The following is a 12,145-nucleotide window of genomic DNA, read 5'->3' as shown; positions in this document are numbered from 1 at the left end:
GATCCTGGAGGAGGGTGTGAATCCTGGAGATCAGGAGACTGGAGGAGGATGAGAATCCTGGAGGAGGGTGAGAATCCTGGAGATCCTGGAGGAGGGTGAGAATCCTGGAGACAAGGAGAATGGAGGAGGGTGAGAATCCTGGAGATCCTGGAGGAGGGTGAGAATCCTGGAGATCCTGGAGGAGGGTGTGAATCCTGGAGATCAGGAGAATGGAGGAGGGTGAGAATCCTGGAGGAGGATGAGAATCCTGGAGATCCTGGAGGAGGGTGTGAATCCTGGAGATCAGGAGACTGGAGGAGGATGAGAATCCTGGAGGAGGATGAGAATCCTGGAGATCCTGAAGGAGGGTGAGAATCCTGGAGGAGGATGAGAATCCTGGAGATCCTGGAGGAGGGTAAGAATCCTGGAGGAGGGTGAAAATCCTGGAGACAAGGAGAATGGAGGAGGGTGAGAATCCTGGAGATCCTGGAGGAGGGTGAGAATCCTGGAGATCCTGGAGGAGGGTGAGAATCCTGGAGCTTAGGAGAATGGAGGAGAGTGTGAATCCTGGAGATCAGGAGACTGGAGGAGGATGAGAATCCTGGAGGAGGGTGAGAATCCTGGAGATCCTGGAGGAGGGTGAGAATCCTGGAGACAAGGAGAATGGAGGAGGGTGAGAATCCTGGAGATCCTGGAGGAGGGTGAGAATCCTGGAGATCCTGGAGGAGGGTGTGAATCCTGGAGATCAGGAGAATGGAGGAGGGTGAGAATCCTGGAGGAGGATGAGAATCCTGGAGATCCTGGAGGAGGGTGTGAATCCTGGAGATCAGGAGACTGGAGGAGGATGAGAATCCTGGAGGAGGATGAGAATCCTGGAGATCCTGAAGGAGGGTGAGAATCCTGGAGGAGGATGAGAATCCTGGAGATCCTGGAGGAGGGTGAGAATCCTGGAGGAGGGTGAGAATCCTGGAGACAAGGAGAATGGAGGAGGGTGAGAATCCTGGAGATCCTGGAGGAGGGTGAGAATCCTGGAGATCCTGGAGGAGGGTGAGAATCCTGGAGCTCAGGAGAATGGAGGAGAGTGAGAATCCTGGAGCTCAGGACAATTGAGGAGGGTGAGAATCCTGGAGGAGGGTGAGAATCCTGGAGACCAGGAGAATGGAGGAGGATGAGAATCTTGGAGCTCAGGAGAATGGAGGAGGGTGAGAATCCTGGAGGAGGATGAGAATCCTGGAGATCCTGGAGGAGGGTGTGAATCCTGGAGATCAGGAGACTGGAGGAGGATGAGAATCCTGGAGATCCTGGAGGAGGGTGAGAATCCTGGAGATCCTGGAGGAGGGTGAGAATCCTGGAGATCCTGGAGGAGGGTGAGAATCCTGGAGATCCTGGAGGAGGGTGAGAATCCTGGAGATCCTGGAGGAGGGAGAGAATCCTGGAGCTCAGGAGAATGGAGGAGGGTGAGAATCCTGGAGCTCAGAACAATTGAGGAGGGTGAGAATCCTGGAACTCAGGAGAATGGAGGAGGATGAGAATCCTGGAGATCCTGGAGGAGGGTGAGAATCCTGGAGGCGGGTGAGAATCCTGGAGATCCTGGAGGCGGGTGAGAATCCTGGAGATCCTGGAGGCGGGTGAGAATCCTGGAGATCCTGGAGGAGGGTGAGAATCCTGGAGATCCTGGAGGAGGGTGAGAATCCTGGAGATCCTGGAGGAGGGAGAGAATCCTGGAGGAGGATGAGAATCCTGGAGATCAGGAGAATGGAGGAGGATGAGAATCCTGGAGCTCAGGAGAATGGAGGAGGATGAGAATCCTGGAGGGTGAGAATCCTGGAGCTCAGGAGAATGGAGGAGGGTGAGAATCCTGGAGCTCAGGACAATTGAGGAGGGTGAGAATCCTGGAACTCAGGAGAATGGAGGAGGGTGCGAATCCTGGAGATCAGGAGAATGGAGGAGGATGAGAATCCTGGAGGAGGGTGAGAATCCTGGAGATCAGGAGAATGGAAAATGAGAATCCTGGAGCTCAGGACAATTGAGGAGGGTGAGAATCCTGGAGATCAGGAGAATGGAGGAGGGTGAGAATCCTGGAGGATGATGAGAATCCTGGAGATCAGGAGAATGGAGGATGAGAATCTTGGAGATCAGGAGAATGGAGGAGGATGAGAATCCTGGAGGAGGGAGAGAATCCTGGAGGAGGATGAGAATCCTGGAGATCCTGGAGGAGGGTGAGAATCCTGGAGATAAGGAGAATGGAGGATGAGAATCCTGGAGATCCTGGAGGAGGATGAGAATCCTGGAGATCCTGGAGGAGGATGAGAATCCTGGAGATTCTGGAGGAGGATGAGAATCCTGGAGATCCTGGAGGAGGATGAGAATCCTGGAGATCCTGGAGGAGGATGAGAATCCTGGAGATCCTGGAGGAGGATGAGAATCCTGGAGATCAGGAGAATGGAGGAGGATGAGAATCCCGGAGATCAGGAGAATGGAGGAGGATGAGAATCCTGGAGAACCTGGAGGAGGGTGAGAATCCTGGAGATCCTGGAGGAGGGTGTGAATCCTGGAGATCAGGAGAATGGAGGAGGGTGAGAATCCTGGAGATCCTGGAGGAGGGTGAGAATCCTCGAGATCCTGGAGGAGGGAGAGAATCCTGGTGGAGGATGAGAATTCTGGAGATCAGGAGAATGGAGGAGGATGAGAATCCTGGAGGAGGATGAGAATCCTGGAGATCCTGGAGGAGGGTGAGAATCCTGGAGGAGGGTGAGAATCCTGGAGGATGATGAGAATCCTGGAGATCAGGAGAATTGAGGATGAAAATCCTGGAGATCAGGAGAATGGAGGAGGATGAGAATCTTGGAGCTCAGGAGAATGGAGGAGGGTGAGAATCCTGGAGGAGGATGAGAATCCTGGAGATCCTGGAGGAGGGTGTGAATCCTGGAGATCAGGAGACTGGAGGAGGATGAGAATCCTGGAGATCCTGGAGGAGGGTGAGAATCCTGGAGATCCTGGAGGAGGGTGAGAATCCTGGAGATCCTGGAGGAGGGTGAGAATCCTGGAGATCCTGGAGGAGGGTGAGAATCCTGGAGATCCTGGAGGAGGGTGAGAATCCTGGAGCTCAGGAGAATGGAGGAGGGTGAGAATCCTGGAGCTCAGAACAATTGAGGAGGGTGAGAATCCTGGAACTCAGGAGAATGGAGGAGGATGAGAATCCTGGAGATCCTGGAGGAGGGTGAGAATCCTGGAGGCGGGTGAGAATCCTGGAGATCCTGGAGGCGGGTGAGAATCCTGGAGATCCTGGAGGCGGGTGAAAATCCTGGAGATCCTGGAGGAGGGTGAGAATCCTGGAGATCCTGGAGGAGGGTGAGAATCCTGGAGCTCAGGAGAATGGAGGAGGGTGAGAATCCTGGAGCTCAGAACAATTGAGGAGGGTGAGAATCCTGGAACTCAGGAGAATGGAGGAGGATGAGAATCCTGGAGATCCTGGAGGAGGGTGAGAATCCTGGAGGCGGGTGAGAATCCTGGAGATCCTGGAGGTGGGTGAGAATCCTGGAGATCCTGGAGGCGGGTGAAAATCCTGGAGATCCTGGAGGAGGATGAGAATCCTGGAGATCCTGGAGGAGGGTGAGAATCCTGGAGATCCTGGAGGAGGGAGAGAATCCTGGAGGAGGATGAGAATCCTGGAGATCAGGAGAATGGAGGAGGATTAGAATCCTGGAGCTCAGGAGAATGGAGGAGGATGAGAATCCTGGAAGGTGAGAATCCTGGAGCTCAGGAGAATGGAGGAGGGTGAGAATCCTGGAGCTCAGGACAATTGAGGAGGGTGAGAATCCTGGAACTCAGGAGAATGGAGGAGGGTGCGAATCCTGAAGATCAGGAGAATGGAGGAGGATGAGAATCCTGGAGGAGGGTGAGAATCCTGGAGATCAGGAGAATGGAAAATGAGAATCCTGGAGCTCAGGACAATTGAGGAGGGTGAGAATCCTGGAGATCAGGAGAATGGAGGAGGGTGAGAATCCTGGAGGATGATGAGAATCCTGGAGACCAGGAGAATGGAGGATGAGAATCTTGGAGATCAGGAGAATGGAGGAGGATGAGAATCCTGGAGGAGGGAGAGAATCCTGGAGGAGGATGAGAATTCTGGAGATCCTGGAGGAGGGTGAGAATCCTGGAGATCAGGAGAATGGAGGATGAGAATCCTGGAGATCCTGGAGGAGGATGAGAATCCTGGAGATCCTGGAGGAGGATGAGAATCCTGGAGATCCTGGAGGAGGATGAGAATCCTGGAGATCCTGGAGGAGGATGAGAATCCTGGAGATCCTGGAGGAGGATGAGAATCCTGGAGATCCTGGAGGAGGATGAGAATCCTGGAGATCCTGGAGGAGGATGAGAATCCTGGAGATCAGGAGAATGGAGGAGGATGAGAATCCCGGAGATCAGGAGAATGGAGGAGGATGAGAATCCTGGAGAACCTGGAGGAGGGTGAGAATCCTGGAGATCCTGGAGGAGGGTGTGAATCCTGGAGATCAGGAGAATGGAGGAGGGTGAGAATCCTGGAGATCCTGGAGGAGGGTGAGAATCCTCGAGATCCTGGAGGAGGGAGAGAATCCTGGTGGAGGATGAGAATTCTGGAGATCAGGAGAATGGAGGAGGATGAGAATCCTGGAGGAGGATGAGAATCCTGGAGATCCTGGAGGAGGGTGAGAATCCTGGAGGAGGGTGAGAATCCTGGAGGATGATGAGAATCCTGGAGATCAGGAGAATGGAGGATGAGAATCCTGGAGATCAGGAGAATGGAGGAGGATGAGAATCCTGGAGATCCTGGAGGAGGGTGTGAATCCTGGAGATCAGGAGAATGGAGGATGAGAATCCTGGAGATCCTGGAGGAGGATGAGAATCCTGGAGATCCTGGAGGAGGATGAGAATCCTTGAGATCCTGTAGGAGGATGAGAATCCTGGAGATCCTGGAGGAGGATGAGAATCCTGGAGATCCTGGAGGAGGATGAGAATCCTGGAGATCCTGGAGGAGGATGAGAATCCTGGAGATCCTGGAGGAGGATGAGAATCCTGGAGATCAGGAGAATGGAGGAGGATGAGAATCCCGGAGATCAGGAGAATGGAGGAGGATGAGAATCCTGGAGAACCTGGAGGAGGGTGAGAATCCTGGAGATCCTGGAGGAGGGTGTGAATCCTGGAGATCAGGAGAATGGAGGAGGGTGAGAATCCTGGAGATCCTGGAGGAGGGTGAGAATCCTCGAGATCCTGGAGGAGGGAGAGAATCCTGGTGGAGGATGAGAATTCTGGAGATCAGGAGAATGGAGGAGGATGAGAATCCTGGAGGAGGATGAGAATCCTGGAGATCCTGGAGGAGGGTGAGAATCCTGGAGGAGGGTGAGAATCCTGGAGGATGATGAGAATCCTGGAGATCAGGAGAATGGAGGATGAGAATCCTGGAGATCAGGAGAATGGAGGAGGATGAGAATCCTGGAGATCCTGGAGGAGGGTGTGAATCCTGGAGATCAGGAGAATGGAGGAGGGAGAGAATCCTGGAGGAGGGTGAGAATCCTGGAGATCCTGGAGGAGGGTGAGAATCCTGAAGATCCTGGAGGAGGATGAGATTCACCAAGCAACAAAGGCAAAAACCAAGGACCCTGGAAACAGGACAGAATCCTCATCTGCTTCTGCAACTTTCCAGCCAATCAGGAAAGAACTGCAGGAGGTGGATACATTTAAGATAAACAAAACCGGTTAACCATTTGGTATCCAAACATTAAAGGGTATCCAGGATTTCTTGAGGAGAGCTGAGCACATTCTTCTCAGCTGTAAACACATGAGCATAAGGCACAGTGGGTACAATCTGGCGCAGGTTGCGTTATAAATGTGGCCCAACGTTTGTGGTTTTATGTTTTCTTTCTTTTTAAAGTTCAGTCATAAAAACGACTTCCATAAAAGCCAATACAGCAGCCAATAAATGAAAACTACACCTACTCGCCTACCCTCCTCCTACTCCCGATTCCAGCCAATCTTCTATAGCCTTGACATGCCGGGATCCCCTGGAAAAAAGATGATGTCCGAGGCCCCGGTCTGCTAATTATTCACACCTCATGGAAGAGGGAGGTGCGAGAGGCAGAAATAATTATCATCATCTTTTTTCCAGGCGCTCCCATCGTGTGAAGATTATAGAAGAACAGCACCGGGATCCGGATGAGGAGGAGCATAGGTGAGCATGTGGAGCTTGTTTTTGTGTTTTCCTTTAAAGGACACCTGTCATCAGGTCTGTGTCACTTGTCCTGTCACCTCTACCTGTTGGAGCAGCTCACATGGATCCATCCCAGCCTTTATCTAGTTATTTTATACATTAATCATTGTAAAATCATAATTTCTAAATTATGTAAATGAGGCTTGTCACATGGTCAGAGGCAGTGATGTCACCCCTGTTCACTCCCCTTTCCTCCCCTCCCCTTGCTCATGTCTGTGTGTAATGTATAGTAAAGCATTGCTGGTGTCTGTGCTTTATCTGCTGACATACTGCATCCTCCTAATATACAGAGACACAGACATCAGCTACACAAGTACCTGACATGTTCTGCTATAACATCGCTGCCTGGAGCTATTGTATCTCTACTATACGCACACACAGGCTGCAGGGGGCGCCAGCACCAGGAAGCACATGGATGAACCATTACACCATTATACCTCACACCATTATACAGGCTGTCAGTCATGTGTATAGGGGTATCTCATACACACAGGCTGCAGGGGGCGCCAGCACCAGGAAGCACCAGGAGAAGCCATTACACCATTATACCTCACATCATTATACAGTCTGTCAGTCATGTGTATAGGAGCATCTCATACACACAGGCGGCAGGGGGCACCAGCACCAGGAAGCACATGTAGGAGGCATTACACCATTATACCTCACATCATTATACAGTCTGTCAGTCATGTGTATAGGAGTATCTCATACACACAGACTGCAGGGGGCGCCAGCACCAGGAAGCACATCATTATACAGCCTCACATCATTATACAGGCTGTCAGTCATGTGTATAGGAGTATCTCATACACACAGGCTGCAGGGGGCACCAGCACCAGGAAGCACATGTAGGAGGCATTACACCATTATACCTCACATCATTATACAGTCTGTCAGTCATGTGTATAGGAGCATCTCATACACACAGGCTGCAGGGGGCACCAGCACCAGGAAGCACATGTAGGAGGCATTACACCATTATACCTCACATCATTATACAGGCTGTCAGTCATGTGTATAGGAGTATCTCATACACACAGGCTGCAGGGGGAGCCAGCACCAGGAAGCACATGGATGAGCCATTACACCATTATACAGGCTGTCAGTCATGTGTATAGGAGTATCTCATACACACAGGCTGCAGGGGGCGCCAGCACCAGGAAGCACATGTAGGAGGCATTACACCATTATACCTCACATCATTATACAGTCTGTCAGTCATGTGTACAGGAGTATCTCATACACACAGGATGCAGAGGGCACCAGCACCAGGAGTGTCACATCATTATACAGGCTGTCAGTCATGTGTATAGGAGTATCTCATACACACAGGCTGCAGGGGGCACCAGCACCAGGAAGCACATGGAGGAGACCTTACACCATTATACAGGCTGTCAGTCATGTGTATAGGAGTATCTCATACACACCGGCTGCAGGGGGCGGCAGCACCAGGAAGCACATGGAGGTGCCATTACACCATTATACCTCACATCATTATACAGGCTGTCAGTCATGTGTATAGGAGTATCTCAAACACTCACAGGCTGCAGGGGCGCCAGCACCAGGAAGCACATGGAGGAGTCTTTACACCAATATACAGGCTGTCAGTCATGCACTGGGGGTGTGGCTGTGCCTCCCAATCATGAATAAGCTGGACAGCTTGAATATGCTAATGACTCATTGGACATCTCTCAGGTCATTTGCATACAGCTTTAGGACCTCATTGCTTAGGTTTACAGGCATGTAGGGGACAATGAAGGGATAGGGGCAATGCTTTCTAATGTCAGTTTATGAAAATAAATTTAGTTTAGGGGGGTTATTTTGCCTGACGGGTTCTCTTTAAGGTGTTAAACATCTTGGTGACCACGATGACTGGGGTCTGGGGCTTCCAGAGATGCTTCATTCCGGGGTAGAGGATAAGCAGTGTTGTGTGTGATGATGAAATTGTAGGGTTGACTGAGACAAGCCGTGCTGCCCATGGACTATGACTATCATGGGTGACATTCTTCATGTCCTGCAGCAGCCTCTTTATTCTCCGGTATGTAGCAGGAGGGGTAGGCCGGGATGGTTCCTTAATGGGAGGGTAAAAGCCACTCGTTATGGTGCGCTAGATGAAGCAGTTCGGTTGGTCGCGTTGGATGGTGTGCTGGATCAAGCAGGTCTGTCCATAGCGTGGACTTACAGCTTGGAGATGTTCTTTACACCTAGTCAGTCATCTGGGATCTCCTTGTCAGGTGACTTTGCCAGGCACCAGGGATCTGCTTGTTACGGGCAATGCCCAGTTATTGGAACGAGACAGTATTGGCGCCCTACTATGGAGAGGTGAGCCACGCACATACAACTAGCTGACTCCACAGCGATACTCACTCAGGTGCAGCCGTAGAGATGGAACCGATCCAGGACATTGAGGACCAACTGGAGTAGCAAGCAACGATGAGCGGCGCCCCTAGACAGGCCTCTTATCCCATCTGGTTGGCGGATTGGTTGCTGAGAGTCCAAGATGGCGGATTAATTCCTGTTCTGCCGGACAGCTACAGCGATCTCTGGGAGCCGCCCCTGTTGCTAGGCAGAGGTGGGACTTTCCGGTCAGGAGTAGTTGGTGGGCTGGAGTTTTCTCTGAGGGCTTTAGTCCATGCGGTGCTACTTGTACCTGCCCTGCCTGGGCCCGGTGGGGGGTGATGTGACTCCCAGGATGTCACGGTAGCTCTCTCCTGGTCCGGGGCCTCTTCCACGCACATCAGGGCTGACAGTGTAAAGCAAGAGAAGGTCCACGTGGTCATGAGGCTTCCCCTGGGGACTTCCATTTTCTATGGCGCGGCCACGTTTGATGGTAAAGGGGAAATCCAGGCGATGGATAAGGGAGATATGGGAAATCTTACAATTCCTTTCTGTATAACAAGGTGCAGGTCCTGTCAGACAGCAGCGGTATAGACTGATCCAGACCGATCTGACTGTCCGGTGCTAGGAATAGGACCGCTTCTCCCGTAAGAAGTGACTGGATCTGGTACTTCAGAATCGATGGTAATCTCCGGGAGCAAAGGATCTAACAGCCGGCAGGAGGCTCTGCAACAAACCAGGAACTGAGACAAATCTGAGGACCCTGGAAACAAGGCAGCGCTGCTTCTAGAACGCTCCAGGGGGACAGCCAATCAGGAGCAGCTGCACCTCAGAGAGTCACAAAAGATAGAAAAAAAGATAAACAAAAAACGATAACCATTGTGTAACAGAAAAGAAAGGAATAGACCATCATCTATGAGTATATGGCAGGAAAGCTCAGCACGTTGGATACGGGGGGAGGGGGGTAAAGACGGCTCTTAAAGCAAATCCATCCAGGGGCCCTTTCTCCTAGATACAGGCACCACCTTCCTTCTGAAATCAATTTTTATAATTATGCTAATAGATTTATCAGAGCTTCTCTGTGCTGCAGCTTTACAGGCTGTTACACTGTCTCCCCCACCCTCAGCACTTCCCCCTCCATCTGCTTGTTTTAATCTCACACGGTAGGAGGGGAAAAGTGCTCCATTACAGTGTAATAGCCTGTGAAGCTACTGGTGACACCCCCTTCTGGTTCATTAGCATAAATATAAAAGTTGATAATAGAAGAAAAAAGTTGTGGATAACAAATATAAGAAGATACCACAGTCGTGGTTCCTGGATCTATGGATCTAAGTGTCAGTTGGGTTAGCAGGATGGATTATTATAAATTTCCTTTAAGGGGCCACAAGAGAACTTAGCAAAGACCCCACCTGCAGGAGAAGAACATCCCTGAGCCCCTCCCCTAGCCCCTCCCTCTGTACAAGACACGAGGTGGGGGTCTGCTCGCCGGGGCTGCTGACATCTGCTGCGGATCCTCTGCTGCAGAACTGACACAGAATTAATGTATGAATATTGTGTCTGAATTTCCAGCGGATGTACACTTTCATGTTTTTTGTCCTTTAGGGCCATCGGAGTTGAACTCTGGCTGCAGAAGGACGGCCTCCTCCCTGCTGATGGTGTCCCTGCTCCTCTTCGGGTGGTGACCTCCTGATCCTTGTGGTGTGTGACCCTCCTCCAGACTCCACCATCATAGCCCCTGTGATCCCACAGCCACTGATGTCACTGATCCTTCACACCTCACACATGTGCACATTACCATTCCTTAGGGGAGGCTACACAGATTGAGGGGCACTTTGAATCTGCGAGATATCAGTCCCAGTATCTGACCATAATAATTCTGTGTACTGTCAGAGAGGAGGAGACGGGGCAGAGGAGGGGGCGTGTGTAATGCTAATCCTCTCGGATACTGTCCAATCAGTAGCAGACGATCAAAGTAAGCTAAACACAGCATTTACGGTTTACTAAAACTCTGTTAACATTGCATTTACAATGTTAACACCTGATCTTAGTGACTCCCCGCACAGCGCATTATACACGGACAATGCACTTACATGCACCAGGAAGAAGAAGGTGAACTCCAGGGACCTGAGCGGGGAAGTGACACATGCAGGATATAAGGCGCAGGATCTTAGTGACTCCCCGCACAGCGCATTATACACGGACAATGCACTTACATGCAACAGGAAGAAGAAGGTGAACTCCAGGGACCTGAGCAGGGAAGCGACACATGCAGGATATCGGGCGCACGATCTTAGTGACTCCCTGCACAACGCATTATACATGGACAATGCACTTACATGCACCAGGAAGAAGAAGGTGAACTCCTGGGACCTGAGTGGGGAAGCGGCACATGCAAGATATTGGGCGCATTATCTTAGTGACTTCCCGCACAGCGCATTATACACGGACAATGCACTTACATGCACCAGGAAGAAGAAGGTGAACTCCAGGGACCTGAGCGGGGAAGCGACACATGCAGGATATCGGGGGCAGGATCTTAGTGACTCCCTGCACAGCGCATTATACACAGACAATGCACTTACATGCACCAGGAAGAAGGTGAACTCCAGGGACCTGAGCGGGGAAGTGACACATGCAGGATATCGGGTGCAGGATCTTAGTGACTCCCCGCACAGCGCATTATACACGGACAATGCACTTACATGCACCAGGAAGAAGAAGGTGAACTCCGGGGACCTGAGCGGGGAAGCGGCACATGCAGGATATCGGGTGCATGATCTTAGTGACTCCCCGCACAGCGCATTATACATGGACAATGCACTTACATGCACCAGGAAGAAGAAGGTGAACTCCAGGGACCTGAGCGGGGAAGCGACACATGCAGGATATCGAGCGCAGGATCTTAGTGACTCACCGCACAGCGCATTATACACGGACAATGCACTTACATGCAACAGGAAGAAGAAGGTGAACTCCAGGGACCTGAGCAGGGAAGCGACACATGCAGGATATCGGGTGCAGGATCTTAGTGACTCCCCGCACAGCGCATTATACACGGACAATGCACTTATATGCACCAGGAAGAAGAAGGTGAACTCCAGGGACCTGAGCGGGGAAGCGAAACATGCAGGATATCGGGTGCAGGATCTTAGTGACTCCCCGCACAGCGCATTATACACGGACAATGCACTTATATGCACCAGGAAGAAGAAGGTGAACTCCAGGGACCTGAGCGGGGAAGCGACACATGCAGGATATCGGGTGCAGGATCTTAGTGACTCCCCGCACAGCGCATTATACACGGACAATGCACTTACATGCACCAGGAAGAAGAAGGTGAACTCCGGGGACCTGAGCGGGGAAGCGACACATGCAGGATATCGGGTGCAGGATCTTAGTGACTCCCCGCACAGCGCATTATACACGGACAATGCACTTACATGCACCGGGAGGAAGAAGGTGAACTCCGGGGACTTGAGCGGGGAAGTGACACATGCAGGATATCGGGTGCAGGATCTTAGTGACTCCCCGCACAGCACATTATACACGGACAATGCACTTACATGCACCAGGAAGAAGAAG

At 51.5% G+C, this 12,145-nt stretch overlaps 1 protein-coding gene across 1 annotated transcript in view; it reads left to right on the top strand.

The window, feature by feature from the left end:
• The window catches only part of LOC140076240 (uncharacterized), a 36,051-nt gene extending 25,671 nt beyond the window's left edge, over nucleotides 1-10,380 (top strand). Inside the window, exon 10 of the mRNA XM_072122761.1 lies at nucleotides 10,166-10,380. Within this exon, the coding sequence (XP_071978862.1) occupies nucleotides 10,166-10,245 (80 nt within the window). The 3' untranslated portion in view covers nucleotides 10,246-10,380. The remainder of the gene's footprint in view (nucleotides 1-10,165) is intronic.
• Nucleotides 10,381-12,145: the final 1,765 nt, after the last annotated feature.

The sequence above is a fragment of the Engystomops pustulosus genome, chromosome 8, assembly GCF_040894005.1.
Source record: "Engystomops pustulosus chromosome 8, aEngPut4.maternal, whole genome shotgun sequence".
NCBI lineage: Eukaryota > Metazoa > Chordata > Amphibia > Anura > Leptodactylidae > Engystomops > Engystomops pustulosus.
This window is presented reverse-complemented; position numbering and strand designations above follow the sequence as displayed.